Consider the following 18,988-nt stretch of genomic DNA (forward strand, 5'->3'; position numbering starts at 1 on the left):
TCAGTGTTTCAAGGAGCAAATTGGTATGATTTTAGAATTGAATAAAGAAGAATTTATTAGTTAGATTAAATATTACTCAGACTGATGTCACTAATAACCCCAACTGCCAAACCCAACAGAAACCTTTAAATTCTCTTCTTTATTAATTTCACAAGCACATTTGGTCCCATTGACCACTTCTACTGAACCATTCTTGCTACTTTGACCTCAACCCCTTCCTAGTTTGGAGGGTTTTTTTTTTTTTTACTGCTCCCTCTCAGGGTCTTTACCTGACTCCATTTTCTCTTTTCATCCTCTAAACATTAGCATATCCCAGGGTTCTGTATGTAACTGGCACTTCTTTACACTTTCTAAACTCTGAACAATTTCTGCTACACGTGAATAATTTCTTACACTATTATCTCCAGCCTTATTATTCTGAGCTCTGCACTTATATTTTCATGTATTTCCAAAAAGTTGACCATTTATTTATAGGGATTTTCATGCATTTTCTACTTAGTTATGTCAAGGGCACCTCAAACTTGACATTTCTATAGCAAAACTCTTTACCTTTGCCCAGTTTGTTCCTCCTACAGTTCAACAGACAGGGTAGCTACTGTCATCCACTCCTAAGTAGCTCCTCAGAATGGCCTCCCAAGGTACAATACAACCCCAAATTACACATCCCTTTTTCAATAGTTTTATAGGAGTACATATTTTTAGGAATGTTAACTTCTATCTTTAAAAAATCAAGGCTTGGTACAGTGGCTTCCACCTGTATTCCTAACTACTTGGAAGGATGGAGATTGGGAGATTCTTAATTCAAGGTCAGCCCAAGCAAAAAGTTAGCAACATTCTCATCTCGACCAACAAAAAGATGGGCATGGTGGTTTACACTTGTCATCCCAGCTATTTGGGAAGCATATATAGGAGGATCACAGCCCAGGCTGGCACAGTCATAAATATAAGACCTTATCTAAAATATAACAAAGCAAATGGGACTAAGGAGTAGCTCAAGTGATAGAGCACCTGCTTAGCAAGCACAAGACTCTAAGTTCAAACCTCAGTACTGCCAAAAGAAAAAGTCCACTAATGTATCTGAAGGATTTGTGAGGCTACAATGCAAGTGTGACACAAATAATTATATGGAATGCGCTAACTCGCCAACACTGCATGAACCAATTCCAGTAGGAAAAACCAGCCAAATATCCTATTGATACATAAATATAGCCTTGCACAGACTTGTACCTTATAGATTTGGTGGAAATGAAGAAGTGAATGTTAGCAAATCAATATGTTCTGTAACTATTATAAAGCAAAGATGAAGAAGCATTAGAATATGCACTGCAAAAAACAGGTCCATAAAGGCTCACTCACATTGCCATTTAATGAATAATTATTTAAAATGAAAATAGTGATAGCAGAGGATGGCAGATTATAGACTTATGCCAAATTTCTGTCTCCACAAACCAGAAAAAAAAAACACCATAGGTACATGGCTACACAGAAAGGTGATGAATTAGTAAAGTAGGTGGGGAGCACCAGTAAAAGACTAGACAGATAGTGACTAGAGAAAATTTAAAAACACTGAATTTCAGATCTATAAGACAAAGGTATTAAAAAGGAAAACCTGGGACTCATCCAGGAGTTGGCAGTAAAGCTACCTAGCAACTTTCTCTGGCATGGTGTGGGAGAGAACAGGGTGCACTTTCCTGTGAATGCCAGATCCCTTAGAACACCGCCCAGCCCAGTGGGCACACTAAACACATCTGCCCACGATAGACTTTTGGCAGAGTGAACTGACCAAAGTTCTGCATACCCAGAATGGTCAGTCATTGGGAAAAGCTGCTCAGTGGTGGCTTTTTCTCTGGTGTGCCATGGAACAGAGAGAGCAGGGAGCACTTTTCTATTAATGCCAGGTCCCTAAAAGCACTGCTCAGCCCAGTTGGCACACATGAACACATAATGAAAAACTTTCAGCAGAATGAGCTGACTAAAGCCCTGCACACCAGCACCTGGACCAGGAGTAGGGAAAAGCAACAGGAGTACTGCAGACAGAAAGCTGAGGACTAGGTATTGGAGCAAATCTACTGCACTGATAAAGCCAAGCAGACATATATGCTTCTCAACAAGGAAGAAATAGCAACTTTTATTCGTATCTTTGTTTTTTCATTTTTTGTACTTTTATTTCTATTTTTATATTTTAAATTTTTCTTTCTCTTAAGTTTTTCTATTGGTGGTTTATTCTAATGTTCATGTTTATTATTCTTAATTTCTCTATCCCTTTGTAATCTTTGATTATATCATCCTCTTCCACAATAATTGAACTATATACCTGCACACCATTATTTTGTTTACCTCAAACCCACATATTCTTTTACCTCCCACATTTTCCTTATTCCCTATTTCTTCCCTCACCATCCTCCTTATAATTTCTGCCCAATTTTTAACTCCTATACAAACCTTTTTTTCCTATACACCCTCTGTACCACATAAGAACACGAGTGCTTTTTATATACAACATGGTTAGTGATATAGATGATGGTACCAATGGTTCATTACTCCTTGTAAATATCTGGGTTAGTACTGAATTGGCAAATTTGCTAATGCTGAAATAAGCCCAGACCAGTGTTGGGAAACAACACAGACACTCTGCCATGACTCATTCCTGTGAGAACATAAAAAATATTTAAGGGAAAGACTTTAGGTGACTAAAACCCCAAATCAACTGGTTACAGAGGAGCAAATCTGAATTTCAAGCACATAAAATATGAAAAAGTAAGAGAAAATGACACTTGAAAAGGCCAACAATCATGTAACAAAGGATCTTAATAATAGCAAAGGGAATGAAGTCTCAAATTTTGAGCCCAAAAGAATGATGATAAGCATGATTAATGAGATGTAAGAAGACATGCATAAACACCTCAATGACATCAAAGAAAAAAATGAATAAATGAATTTCTTTAAATGAATTTAAAGAAATCAACAACTAAAAGAGGATACAAATAAATAGCTGAATGAACTCAAGGAAGATACAAATAAACAGATAAATGAAATAAGTAAGACAATGCAAGACATGAAAGGGAAATTCAATAAAGATATAGAAAGCCTGAAAAAAATCAAGTTGATGCTTTGGAAATGAAAAGGTCCTTAAGTCAAATAAAAATTTCATTTGAAAGCTTCTCTGGCAGACTGAATAAAATGGAAGAAAAACCAGGGCTTGGAGACAAAGTATATGTAATAGAAAATAAGATGAAGATAAAGAAAAAAGAATGAATAAATAAGAATGGAATATGAATGAACTTTGTGCACCATTAAAATATAAAAGCTATGAATCAGGGGTATTGAGAAAGAAGATGTGCAAGCTAAAGGCAGTGGAAACATATTCAACAAAGAAAGAGATTCCAATACAAGTACAGGAAGTCTTTAAGACACAAGACCAAAATAGAACGTCTCTATAACATATCACAGTTAAAACATTAAGTGCAAAGAATAAACAAGGGATATTGAAAGTTAGAAGTGAGAAGTGCCAAGTCACCTATAAAAGCAACCCACAGAATAACTGCAGTTTCTTAACAGAAACCTTAAAAACAATGAGGTTATGGAATGATGTACTTCAAGCGCTAAAAGAAAATAACTGCAAACCTAGATTAATCTACCTAGCAAAGCTATCATTCATGACTGAAGGAGAAATAAAAACCTACCATGATAAACAAAAATGAAAGCATTTTATGACCACTAAACCAGCACCGTAGAAGATATTCAAATGAGTCCTATACCCAGAAAAGGAAGATAAATGTACCCATGAAAATATGGGAAAAAATAAATATCATCAGATGAATAGATAAGAAAATGAACTCTAGGAATAAATCAAACACTAAAAAACCAAAAAAGCAACAAAGTTTAAAGAATTACTATACATCTTTCAATATTAGCACTGAGCATTAATGGTCTCAATTCTTTAATCAAAATGTAAATGGTAAGTTTGATTCAAATGAAAGACTCAATTTCTTGCCTACAAGAAACAAATGTTGGCTTAGGGAGAAAGGGCAGAAAAAGATTTTCAAAGCAAATGGGAACTGAAAACAGGTAAGTAGCTTTAATCATATCTGATAAAGTAAACTTCAAATCAAAATTAGTCAGAAGAGACAAAGAAGATCACTTCATAATAATATAGGAAATAATCAATCAAGAGGAAATAATAATTATTAAATATATGTGCCAAATGTCAGTATATCTTAGTTCCTTCAACAAAAATTACTGGATATAAAAGCACAAATAGACGCCAACATAATGATAGTAGAAGACTTCAATACCCCATTATTGCCATTGCCAATAGATATGTTATCCAGATCAAAAAATATCAACAATGAACCCTCAGAATTAAATATAGACTAAATGAACTTACACCAAAAAACCAGAAATCTCAAATAAATAACCTGATGATGCACCTCAACCTGCTACAAAAAAAGAAAAAGCCAAACCAAAGTTAGCATATGGAAAGAAATAATAAAGATTAGGGCAGAAATTAATGAAATAGAGACCAAAATATTACAATAAGAACCAATGAAATGAAAAGTTGGTTCTTTGAAAAGATAAATAAGATAGATATACTCTTAGCCAATATGACTAGAAGGAGGAGGAAAAAGACCCAAATAAATAAAATTAGAGATAAATAAGGGGATACCACAACAAATACCACTGAAATCCAGAAGATCATGAGGGAACAGTTTGAAAACCTATATTCAAATAAATTGGAAAATCTAGAAGAAATTAAAATTTTTCTAGATGCATTTGACATTCCAAAATTGAACCTCTAGGATATGAACCACTTAATGAAGAGTCTCCCAAGAGGAAAAGCCCAGAACCTGATTGATTAACTGCTGATTCTACCATGTCTTTAAAGAACTAACACCAATACTCCACAAAATTTTTCATCAAATAAAAAGGAAGAAACATTACCAAACTCAGTTATGAAGCCAATATTACAGATTCCAGAGCCAGACAAGGACACAATACAAAGAGAGAATTATAGAACAATCTCTTTAATGAACATAAATCCAAAAATTCTGAAGAGATACTTTGAAAATTAATTCAACAGCATGTCAAAGAGATAATATACCATAATCAAGTTGTTTCATAATCTAGGATGGTTCAATATATGTAATCCAATGAATGTAATACTGAATTATCCCACTATTATTTCAATTGATGCATAAAAAAGCCTTTGACAAAATTCAACAACCTTTTATGATAAAAGATCTGAAGAAACTAGGAATAGGAAAAAATGTATCTCAACATAATAAAAGATATATATAACAAACCTCTAGCCAATGTAATGCTAAATGGGGAAAAACTGAAATCATTTCCTCTAAAGTCAGGAATGAAACAATTATATCTACTCTCCCCACTCATATTTAATACAGTACTGGAATTCTTAGCCAGAACAATAAGGCAAGAAAAAGAAATAAAAGGAATTCAAATAGGGAAGGAAGAAGTCAAATAGGGAAGGAAGAAGTCAAATTATCCTTATTTGCTGATGATATGATTGTATACTTAAAAGACCCCAACTATTCTACCAAAAACTCCTATAGATGACTTTACAAAGACTTTTAGCAATATAGCCAAAATACAAAAATCAGTAGCTTTTCCATATACAATGAACAGGCTGAGAATTAAATCAGGAAAACAATTCCATACACAACAGCCTGAAAAAAACACCTATGTATAAGCTTAGTTAAGGAAGTGAAAGACTTCCACAATGAAAACCACAAAACCTTGAAGAAAGAGATTAAAGAAGTCACCAGAAGATGGGAAGAACTCTCATGTTCATGGATTGGCAGAATTAATATTGTGAAAATGGTTATACTACCAAAACCAATCAATAGATTCAATGTAATACTTGTTAGAATTCTAATGTCATACTTTGCAGAAACAGAAAAATCAATCCTGAAATTCATATGTAAGCATAAAAGACTCCAAATAGTCAAAAAAAGAGCAGCCCCTGGGGCTGTCACAATACTGTACTTCAAATTACACTACAGAGCCATAGTAACAAAAACAGCATGGTCCTGGCATAAAAGCAGATATGAAGACCAATGGAATAGACTAAAAGACTCAAAAATAAAACCATATAACTATAGCCATGTGATTTTTGACAAAAGAGCCAGGAACACTAGAGAAAAGACAGCCTTTTCAACACTGGTATTGGGAAAACTGGTTATCTATCTGGAGAAAACTTAACACTCGACACCAATCTCTCACCCTCTAGAAAAATCCTCTCCATATTGACCAATGATCTCAACATAAAGCATGAAACTTTGAAATTACTATAGAAAAAATGGTAAAAATCTGGAAGATACAGCAATATAGTATAGGTAATTATTTTCTGAATCAGACTCCAACTGCCCAGGAAATAACAGTAAAAATTGACAAATGGGATTGTATCAAATAAAAAGCTTCTGCACATCAAGAAAACAAATAACAAAAACAATTATCAGAATCAAGAGACAACTCACAGGATGACAGAAAAACCCTTGCCAGATATTCAACAGACTGTTCTTTTGCTATTTAGTTTTTTGAGCTCAAAGAGCTCAATTAATAAACAAATGAGTTGAACAGGCAGTTCTCAAAAGAAGAAATACAAACAGCTAAAAAATACATGAAAAAATGTTCAACATCCTTAGTCATAAAGGAAATGGAAATCAAAACTATACTAAAAGAAAACAGACAACAACAAATGCTGGTGAAGGTGTGGGGGGAAAGGAACACTCACACTGTTGATAGGAATGTAAACCAGTGCAACTTCTATGGAAATCAATACAGAGGTTCCTCAAAGACTAAAAGACAGACCTACCTTCTGCCTCACCAAATCAATCATGGGCCTATATTTGAAGGAGGATAAGTCACTACAAAAGACAAAAACCTGCATACTAATGTTAATTGAGGTTCTGTTCACAACACCAAACTGTGAAATAAGCTGAGGTGTTCAAAGCAAGTAGGAGAGCATCTGCCTAGCAAGCACAAGGCCCTTAGTTCAAACCTTAGCACTCTACCCATCCAAAATTTTAAATGTATATGTGTTAGAAATTTTTGAAATACAGAAATAGAGATTCATGCATTTATGTATTTTGGAAACAGAATTATGAAGCAAAATACAAAATCACTTAATCACCTAGTACTTAGTATATAGTTTCAATTTTTTTTCAAATTAGGGGCCTTGAGTGGGACACTGGCCAGATTTGTGTGATTTAGGAACTTGTATCACCCTTGCTCTGATCTTAAAATGAGAGAGAAAATGAGTGTCAGTGAAGGGAATCAAGGTGAATGGCTGATTTTAATAGGGTTGAATAAGATTCTTTTGATATTTTTTTAAATTGACCATCAGGTTTGCCCTGATCAAGGGGAAATGACAATTCAGGATAATTTTTCCCTTATTGACAGACTGTGCAGTGGTTGACACTTAACTTGGTAGATTGGGGCCAGAAACATTGAAAAGTCTTACACTATTCTAGCCTTAAATTTACAAGTGAAGTTGGTATTTCCAAAAACATAAATGAGAAAACCATCCTCTTGATTCCAGGAAGTGTGTATGTGGGAGTCCACTTTTTCCTTTCTAAATGATTCAAGTACTTAATTTGTCTCTAAAGACATACATCGAGACTCAGAAGACAAATAGCCTTGCATAGCAATGTTTGCTCCTGCTTCCCAGCAGTCATTAAAACACAGTACTAATATTTACATTTAAAAAGATATATCAAATACGAAATGAAAACTGTTCCTCTAAAACTCATCTAAGAAGAGGGAGGGGGAAAAAGAAAAAGAAGTCTTATCTGAGAGCCTCTGTGGTCAATAATTTACCAAATGAGTCTTTCATTTGAAGTATCATGTAAAACAGTAATAAAATGAAATTATTTTATAGTGAGTGATTATATTAAAACAATGTTACAATTTATACAATTGTGGCAAATCAGCAACCAGTGATTATTTTGTGACTACCTCTGAAATTACACTTCCATTGAACACATTATTACATGGAGAGCAGTGACAGCCTGCAATTGTTGACTTCGTGTGGGGACTTGTTATAGAACAAATCAAAACCCATGGGCTTCACAAGTGATCATTTGTTTCTGGCAAGATTTGGGGGACTGTGTGGGTGAATGGACCTAATTTCTATGACAAGGAAAACCAATTCAAAGAGAAAAAAGCAGACTCTGTACAAAAGCATCTGTGTCTCTTATAGTCTTTGAATATTCCTATCTACGTCTTTGAAACCCCTGAAATACATTCCTTTAGTGGAGCTAAGATAATTTCATATTTGGTGGTAAGACAAGCCAGTTTGCTAGTACTGATGATGGAATCACTGTTGTGGGGTTGGAGGTCAAGGGCCAGAAAGTGTCTTTCATGAATAGCAAGCACAGCAGTTACAGCAGTAGTACAGCAGCAAAAGAATCCCTGGGATCCACAGGAATGTGTGAGGCCCAAAAGCATAAGTCTGTCTATCTTCCATTGCCATTCCCCCATGGTTGTTGTCTGACATCAAACTTGGGAGTTGCCTTCTGCACACTAGGTACTTCTGTGACCTTTGTTGTCCAGTGCCTTTATAGTGTTTCACCCTCTTGGGGAAAGATTTCTGCCATTATTCTGCCACATCTTGATCCAGAGAAAGTAAAGCAGTATGAAAAGTACAATAAATTAAGACATTGCAAGTCCTTCTGTAATTAAGTCACAATACCCTATATAAGAAGTATTTAAGCCAGGTGCCAGTGGTTCACACCTGCAATCCTAGCTCCTCAGGAGACAAAGATCAGGAGAATCATGCTGTAAAGCCAACCAGAGTTAATAGTTTATGAAACCATCTCTCAAAAACACCCAACACGAGAAAAAGAGCTGGTGGAAAGGCTAAAATGGCACAGCACCTGCCTAGCAAGTATGAGGTCCTGAGTTCAAATCCCAGCACCACAAAAAAATTATTTAACTAGCTATGAAGCTAGGTTCTTGCAGAACAAGACATTCATTTTCTCTAAAAGATGATGGCCTGAGATAAAGCTGAAGAAGTTAGCATGGATTACATTTCAGACTTACCCCTTAAAGACAATAGTAAGTTACAGCTGACATTAAGTGGAACAAGCATATTTGAGTACTTCTAGAGCTCACAGTATATGAAAGTAACTAATGCCCAAAATATATGTAGGAAGGCCATTATATGGCCTTGAATAGATTATGATGAGCCATTGAACCAGGGTGGTAGTGGAGGAGATTCAAAAGCTTGATAGGAAAATTGAGAGAAACCTGAGTGACAGCACACTGTGGCAACCAAGTACTAGAGACAGCATGGATCCAGTGTTTCCTGAAAACTCAGTCAATGGCAATGACCTTCACCAGATGTAACAGGTTAAGGGGAAGATCCTTTATTTAAATCATGGTCTCTGCTAAAGCATGAAGTAATTTACTTAGTTGACCAAAATTTAATGTAGAAACAAATCTCAAGAATATATCTTCTTGTGTATGCATGAAACGAAAACATATTAGCCCATAGAATTCAGCCAAATATTAACCACAATTCCCAGTGCATTAACCCTTGACAGAGGCCATCTCTTCTGCAGGAAACTTGAGATTTTCACCTAATTAAGAGCTCTTTACTCAATATTCATGATGATCTGACATAGTGCTACTCAAACTCAAGTGCCCTGTATTGAGAAGCCAAGATCAGGATAAATGGGGCTGACGTGGAGCCCAGCAGAAACCCTTCCCGTCTTCTCAACAGAGATAACTTCAACATTTCACAGACAGACGGAATTCTGTGAACAGAATATAGGTTTCTTTTTCCTTTTGCAGCACTAGGCTCTTTGCAAAATGGAAAAGCACCTTTAAATACTACCAACAACTGCCAGGTAGCAGCTCTGTGGAAACCCAGCCCCAAGGAAATCAGTCTTCACCCATTCTTTCAGTTAACATTTCTGACTTCATTCATGCTTTTGTCTTCAGTATTTCCCAAGCTGGTGTTTGATGACCACATTAAGATGCCTTTTTTCCATTCAGACTTTTTTTTTTTAATTGCATATTTCATCCTTTATTCACTTATAATACAGAATTCAAATTTCCATAAAGGGACCTAACCTATCTTTTAAATGAAGTAAAAAGAAACACTTTGAAGGGATTTGTCCAATAAGATGATTTCAAACTATGTGATTAAAAGTAAACAAAGGAGCAAATCAGCCAAATTTGATCTCTCTTCCCTAAGTATGTCAGGGCAGATATCAGATAACCTTCTTGTTTACAACCTGAATTCTCAGCCTGGTCCTTCCTTCCTTTCTTCCTTCCTCCCTCCCTCCCTCTCTCCCTCTTTCCCTCCCTCCTTCCTTCCCTCTCTTCCTTCCTTCCTTCCTTCTCCAGGATGTAGCTTTTGCTAAATCCAAGATTTAGAGGTGGAAACAGGCCATTACTAAGTGCATCATCATATATGTTTCTCTGTAAGATTACTGAGATAATGATCAGTAGCTCCCCCTTCGTATTCAGTGATTGAATTTCTTATAAAATTTGTCACCAGAAAAATCAAATGATTGGTTATTTAACTGTAGACTTAGCAAATGCATCAACGCTATACAGTGTTAACTTAGAGCAACAGTACCGAAGATTCTATATCAAAATAAAACACATTTTAAAGAAGTAAAACTTTCAAGGTTATTGAAAATAGAAGTTGAATAAGGTTCTTTTTAAATACAAAAAGACAGATATAATTATATATCACATACCTCCTTCCATCTATTGGCTTTCCATGAAGGGCATCTTGGTGATCTGCAGGTTTTGTGAGTTCGAGGTTTCTGTAGATGACTGCAGTATTTTTCTTGTACTTTCCCTTGCACCTGGTCAATGCAAAGCACCTCACGGTGCTTTATACCTTTACCACAAGAAGCTGAGCACTAGAAAACAAAAGTGCATTTAATTAATTCTTATTGTTTACTTTCAAGAAATATAAAACAGTCAAAACATCATTGCTTTGATATTTTTATTAAGAAAGTCTCTGGAATTTCAAATTAGATAGAATTTGATATTTGCCAATCTATCCTGGACAATGATTGATGTTGATATCATAAAGTATCCATTCATTCTACAAAAAGTTATTGATTGTCTGTAATATGCCAGGTACTTTTCTGGCACATGTGGATTTAGAGCTTCCTAGTTTAAAAATGTCTTCAACTAACTCCTTTTATAATGCATAATCTATAAAACCTGCCATTAGTTTTGCAGAGTTTGTTCTTATATGCTTTCTTACACTGCACAATAAATTATCCTTGTTAAAAACAAAAATAAAACGACTCTCAGTGCAGGAAACTGTGATTGAGAAAGCAGAAATTTTATTTTTTTTAAAGTACAATTCCATTTGGATTTGTATCTTGCATCAGTCTACAAGATTTCTCTATCATCAGCCCTCCAATATATTTAGTAAAAAAATTATCTTTTAAAATATAGGTAGGAGAGATCCAAGATGGTGACCGGAACACAACCACAGACCTTCTGACCTCCATGATCCAGGGACTTTGACAAGAAGCTGGAGACTTGCTTGAATGAGGTAAAATGCCAGGGAGAGCTGAAACGTCAGCACTCTGAACCCCTAGCTCTCAGGAGACCTCTCCACTGCACCATATACTAAAAGAATAGCAGGCGCTGCTCACTAAGCCCCACCCCATAGGCCCGTGGAGCCGCTGCTCCATATGCTGTGGGATCTCCGATCCTCCAGCCCTGCTCCTTTGCCCCATCAGGGCTGTGCTACCCCAAACCCCCAACCCTCAGACCCGCAGGATCTCCATGGGATGAGCCCTTATGGCCAGGGATCCACAGACATTTATGATCTCCACCAGGCCATGAACCCCCCGGACCTGCATAGCCCTGCAGGAGCTCTGTGGCCCACGCACCCAAGACCTGCACAGCCCTGCAGGAGCTCCATCTTGCTGGGTCATGCTCCCCAGCCCTGCATGATCTCTGCTTTGCCGGCCACGCTCCCAAGGCCTGCACATCCCTGCAGGAGCTCCATCTTGCTGGGCCATGTTCCCCAGCCCTACACTCCCCAGCACTGCACAATCTCTGCTTTGCTGGCCACCCCCTAAAGCCTGCACAACAGTGCACAATATTCACTCTGCAAGGCTGTGCCTGTAAGGCCTGCCAAGCCAGGGACCCATACACACACAATCTCCATTCTGCTCTAATGCAGCCCCCAAAGCCTGTCAAGCCAGGGATCCACAGACACGCAGGATCTCCACTCCACCAGCCTGTGCCCTTTAGGCATGCGAAGCCTATGCTCCAAAGGCTCCCTACTTCCCCTCAGCTAAAGGTCTCCACCCGAAGGCCAGTGGGACCCCACCCACCATCCACTTGCCACAGGAAGGCTCCAGACCTTCCTAAGAGACACACACAGACAGGTCTGATGCTAAAGAACTAGCAGCAGAACTAAGACTGTAATTCTTCTGCTCCAGAACTGGTGATTTTTTTGTTTAAATTTTTAGATTTTACTTTTTTCCCTTCTTTAAGGGATTTGCTGCATGGTTTACTGTTTGATCATCCACCATCTCTACCGTTTTTTTTTTTCTCTTTTCCTCTTTATTCCTTTTATCTTTCCATATCTCTCTCTTTTTTATCCTTCTCTCTTGGTTTTGTTAGTATTAATATTGTTACTCAGCTAATATTAAATTACACATAGTTCAGGGATAGAAATGTTACCTAGTGGAAATATGAGAAGAAGAAAAAGGGAAGGAAACTGTTCACCCCCCCAAAATAAAGTACTGCAGGATTTAGAGAAAAATGAAGAAAACGGATACCCAGACCCAGACTCCAACAAAACAAAGATAAACTATACCAAGGAACCCAACGAAGCCCACAGAACAGCTTTAAAGAAGAAATCCTAGAAGTAATTAATGAGAATTTCATAGAGATGTTACTAGACATGGTCAAACAAAATGTTCAGGAGGCACTAAAGAAATTCCAAGAGGACAAAAATAAAGAATATGAGAAAACACAAAAACAAATAAATGAAATCATAGAAGCCCTAAATAAACACTAAACTGAAACTGAGACCACCACAAACAGAGAGATAAATGAATTAAGGTCAATTTTAAAGAGGAAGTAACCCAAGATATGGAAAACCTCAGAAAAAAAAATGAAACAGAAATACAAAATAAAATGGAAGGCCATTCAACAGAATAGAATAAACAGAAGACAGAATCTCAGAACTTGAAGATGAAATGGCAATTAAAGAAAAAACATGAAGAACTATTAAACAACTCAAGACCTGTGACAAGAAAATGCAAGAACTTACTGACTCCATCAAAAGACAAACCTAAGAATCATGGGCATTGAAAAAGGAGAAGAGGTGCAAGCAAAGGGAATGCGTAATATATTCAACAAAATAATAACAGAAAATTTCCCAAATCTAGAGAAAATTATGCCCATTCAGGTACAGGAAGCCTCCAGAACACCGAACAGACCTGACCAAAATAGAACTACCCCATGGCATACTATCATTAAAACAACAGTACAGAGATTAGAGAAAGAATATTGAAGGCTGTAAGAGAGAAAAAACAAATAACATACAAAGGTAAACCCATCAAAATCACAGCAGATTTCTCAACAAAAACATTAAAAGCAAGAAGAGCATGGAATGAGGTCTTCCAAGCACTGAATGAAAATAACTTCAACCCTAGGACACTCTACCCAGCAAAACTATCATTCAAAATAGATGGAACAATAAAAGTCTTCCATGGTAAGCAGAAACTACAACAATATATGACCACCAAGCCACCACTACAAAAGGTTCTCCAAGGAATTCTGCACACAGAAAATAAAAGCAAACAAAACCATGAAAGGGCAGGAAATACCAAACCACAGGAGAAGAAAAGGCAAGAAAGTAAAGAGTAGCATTGGTTCAGCTACACACAATCAAACTCTTAATCAACAAAGATAACTACATGACAGGGATCACCACGTACTTATCAATACTAACACTGAATGTTAATGGACTAAATTCTCCCATCAAAAGACACCAGTTAGCAAACTGGATTAAAAAAGAAGATCTAACAATCTGCTGCCTACAGGAGACCCACCTCATCGACAGAAATAAACACTGGCTGAGAGTGAAAGGCTGGAAGAAGATTTACCAAGCCAATGGTCCCCAAAAACAGGCAGGGGTAACAATACTTATCTCAGACAAAGTAGACTTCAAACCTAGTTTGATCAAACGTGATAAAGAAGCACACTCCATACTAATAAAAGGGGAAATACACCAAAAGGAAATAACAAATATCAACCTATATGCACCCAACACCAATGCACCAAATTTCACCATTCATACTCTGAAGGATCTAAAAGCATATACAAACTCCAACACAGTGGTAGTGGGAGACCATAATAGCACCCTATCACCAACAGATAGGTCATCTAAACAAAAAAATCAATAAAGAAATCCTAGAACTAAATCACATCATAGTTCAAATGGACTTAGCTGATGTCTATAGAATATTTCATCCAATTTCTGCACAGTATACATTCTTCTCAGCAGCCCATGGAACCTTTTCCAAAATTGATCATATCTTAGGGCACAAAGCAAGCCTCAGCAAATATAAGAAAACAGAAATAATCCCATGCATTCTGTCTGACCACAATGCATTAAAACTAGAAATCAACAACAAAAACAGCAGTAAAAAACACATAAACAACTGGAAGTTGAACAACACATTACTTAACAATGAATGGGTCACTAATGAAATAAAAGAGGAAATTAAAAGGTTCTTGGAAGTTAATGAAAATGAAAACACAACCTACCAGAACCTATGGGACACAGCAAAGGCAGTCCTGAGAGGAAAGTTTATAGCCATGAGTGCATATATCAAAAGGACAGAAAGATCTCAAATCAATGACCTAACACTACAGCTGAAACTCCTAGAAAAACAAGAACAAACAAAGCACAAAACAGCAGAAGGAAAGAAATAATTAAGATAAGGGCTGAAATCAATGAAATAGAAACAAAAAAAACCACACAAAGAATCAATGAAACAAAAAGTTGGTTCTTTGAAAAAATAAATAAGATTTACAGACCCTTGGCAAACTTGACTAAAATGAGGAGAGAAAAAACCCAAATCAGTAAAATCAGAAATTCAAAAGGAGGTAACAACAAACACCACAGAAATCCAGGAAATCATTAGAGACTGTTTTGAGAGCCTATACTCTAATAAATTTGAAAATTTCGAAGAAATGGACAGATTTCTAGAAACATACAATCACCCAAAACTGAACCAAGAGAATATTAATCACCTGAATAGATCTATAACACAAAAATAAATTGAAGCTGCATCAAGAGCCTTCCATAAAAGAAAAGTCCAGGACCTGACGAATTTACTGCTGAATTCTATCAGACATTTAAAGAAGAACTAATACCAACTCTCCATAAACTGTTCCATGAAATAGAATGGGAAGGAGCACTGCCTAACTCATTCTATGAAGCCAATATTACTCTCATCCCAAAACCAGACAAAGACACCTCCAAAAAGAACTACAGACAAATTTCCCTAATGAACATCGATGCAAAAATCCTCAATAAAATAATGGCAAACTGAATCCAACAACACATCAGAAAGATCATTCACCATGACCAAGTTGGCTTCATCCCAAGGTTGCAGGGGTAGTTCAACATATGAAAATCAATAAACATAATAAACCACATTAACAGAAGCAAAGACAAAAACCACTTGATCATCTCAATAGATGCAGAAAAAGCCTTTGATAAGATCTAACAGCACTTCATGATAAAAGCTCTAAGAAAACTAGAAATAGAAGGAATGTACCTCAACATTGTAAAGGTTTTATATGACAAACCTACAGCCAACATCATACTTAACAGTGAAAAACTGAAACCATTCTCCCTAAAGTCAGGAACAAGACAATGGTGCCCACTATCTCCACTCCTATTCAACATAGTACTGGAATTTCTAGCCAGAGCAATTAGGCAAGAAGAAGAAATAAAAGCAATACAAATAGGTAAAGAAATTATCAAAATATCCCTATTTGCAGATGATATGATCCTATACCTTAAAGACCCAAAAAACTCTATCCAAAAACTCTTAGACACCATAAACAGCTACAGTAAGGTGGCAGGATACAAAATCAACCTACAAAAATCATTAGCTTTTCTATACACCAACAATGAACAAACTGAGAAGGAACACATGGAAACAATTCCATTCACAATAACCTCAAAAAAAAAAAATACCTTGGAGTAAATTTAACAAAGGATGTGAATGACCTCTACAAGGAGAATTACAAACTCCTGAAGAAAGAGATCGAGGAAGACTACAGAAAATGGAAAGACCTCCCGTGCTCATGGATGGGTAGAATCAATGTAGTAAAAATGGTACACAACCAAAAGCAATCTACATGTTTAATGCAATTCCCATAAAAATCCCAATGACTTTCATTACAGAGATTAAAAAATCTACTCTAAAGTTCATTTGGAAACACAAGAGACTACGAATAGCCAAGGCAATACTCAGCAAAAAAAGAAATGCTGGAGGTATTACAATACCAACTTGAAACTACAGTACAAAGCAATAGCAATAAAAACAGCATGGCACTGGCACAAAAACAGACATGAAGACCAGTGGAACAGAATAGAGGACCCAGATATGAACCCACACACCTCATTTTTGACAAAGGTGCCAAAAATATATGATAGAGAAAAGACAGCCTCTTCAACAAATGTTGCTGGGAAAAGTGGTTACAGTTTTACTTCATGAAATCTCAGAAAGGATATTAACAATTTCAATGTAAATACCAGGAAAAGTTAAGCAAGGAAGATATGGATCCTAGACTATGATGTAGCCCAAGCTGGCTTCAAACTCACAATCCTCCTACCTCAGCCTCCCAAGTGCTGGGATTACAAGCATGTACCACCTCACCTGGCTCCTAGACAATTCTTACTCCTCGGAGACAGCTATTGACATGTGGTTTGATTTAGAAATATACACTGAGTTCTGAGATTTTATGTACACTAGTATGCTTATGAATATTAGTGTATACACTATTATACTATCTAGTGAAGACTACTAGATGCTTGAATATGCAGTTTGGTGATAACTTTCCTTTTTATACTATCTGCATTACTACATCCCATTTGTAAGGCAATTAGCTTAGTGCCTTGATTATTAGGAATCCCCATTTTCATATACTAGATGTTTCTCCTTCACCCACTACCACTTAGAGCACACGTAGCTCTGTGAAAATCCCTACTGACTCTTTGTAAAGTGTTATTCAGACAACATTCTTTCCTCTGTCGATCCAGACATGCCTACATGCTCTGTTCTTCTGGCTACTATCTGGAGTATGTCCTTGCCTCTTCCTTTTTGTCATTGTTTATTTTTCTGAGTACAACACATTGAACACTTAAAAACAAGTATTTTCAGCTATGGAGGATATACTGTCAAGGTGTGTGATAGTTACTTTCTACAGAGACACATTCACATGTAAAAGAATGCTTTTCTTCTCAGACGTGTATTATTTTTCTAAATTTTGAGTTGTGATCTTTTGATATAAAACATTTATTATTCCCCCGTCACCCACTTTTAAACATAATAATTATTGCAAATATTCATGCACAGATTAAATATCCTCTCCTGCTTTTGTCATTGATTTGTCCTCAAAGTGTTTATAATCTAAACAAAACATACCATCTATTAAGTGAATTATGTCAGAGTAGTTCTTAATGAAGATCAGAAAAACAAAAATAGTACTTGATACCAAATACCATTAAAAGGATACAATAAAAATATATGATGGACTTTTTTGAAAGTACTTGAGTTTGAAGTCAACACCTCCAGCCCTTCTACTCTGATTATTTTGGAGATAGGGAATTGCTGTTCATGTCCAACTTGGCCTGGTCCATGATGCTTCTATTTTATGCTTCTGCCCTCCCTCAGATGACAGATGCATGCCACCACATCCAGCATTCTTCTGTTGAGATGGGGTCTTGCCAAATTTTTGATCCAGGACTGGCCTGGAAACCACGACCTCCCAATCCCACACTCCCACATAGTTTGGGATGACAGGCACATACCACATCACCCAGCTATAAACTGAGATGAGGCCTTATGAACTCCCTGAAGGGACTGGCCTCAAATGACAATCCTCACAATCTCAGTCTCCTAAGTAGCTAGGATTATAGGTGTAAGCCACCAGCATCTGACTAAAAGCAGCTATTTCTTTCTGAGGTATTTGTCAAGTACTTAAGAAAAGGTTGTTTAAACTCAATCTTGAAAGAGAAGCAGGTTTGTTGATGGACAAAGGCAGAGGGTCTTATATGTTTTCTTGGTATGTCTTATCTAGACATTGCCCATGTGTGTCTATTTTGTAAAATTCCTAGTTTCAAAAATCACTCACTAAATGTACTGTAATTGTTTATATCTCTGATAAGAGTAATCAATTCATTTAGAAAACTAACATAAGAGACAGATTAAATTTGAGACTTTACTTTAGAATTCAGCACATATTTCCTTTTTATATAAGCAATATCTGTGAATGGGATGTAAACTCAGATGTGTGGTACATTGTCAAAATTAAATTACTCCAGAAAACTGAATAGTCTCCTAATTTAACAAAGGCCATTTTGACTCTTTCTTTACTTCCTTTTTTAATCTATTAGAATATTCTAGACTGTTATTACTCTGACCTGGACTATTATTAAACATAATTTAAACATAAACAATTTATCAACATTTTATATTAGATTTTATAAGCATACCTTTATTTTTATATGCATACAACTATCATTAAACATAAAGTTAAGCATATTATTTTGTTTGGCTAAAGAACTGACAATGGTCTTGCCTTGTCTTTAACTCATACTGTCCCTTGCTACTGTGATCCATCAAACTTTAGTCAACATATGTTTCCAGTTGAATATTGTGATACTTTGATGCACAATGCAATTGCTTTCTCTGTGATGTTCAACAATAGCCACAAGCAGGCT

The 18,988-nt window shown here is 36.2% G+C and overlaps 1 protein-coding gene across 4 annotated transcripts in view; it reads right to left on the bottom strand.

Moving 5' to 3' along the window:
* Positions 1-18,988, bottom strand: part of Adamts20 (ADAM metallopeptidase with thrombospondin type 1 motif 20) — a 178,639-nt gene that overhangs the window by 43,685 nt on the left and 115,966 nt on the right. For all 4 annotated transcript variants that reach the window (XM_020153099.2, XM_020153106.2, XM_020153093.2 and 1 more), the window contains one exon: positions 10,734-10,901. In XM_020153099.2, the coding sequence (XP_020008688.2) occupies positions 10,734-10,901 (168 nt within the window). The remainder of the gene's footprint in view (positions 1-10,733; positions 10,902-18,988) is intronic.

This window comes from Castor canadensis, chromosome 8, assembly GCF_047511655.1.
Source record: "Castor canadensis chromosome 8, mCasCan1.hap1v2, whole genome shotgun sequence".
Taxonomy (NCBI): Eukaryota; Metazoa; Chordata; class Mammalia; order Rodentia; family Castoridae; genus Castor; species Castor canadensis.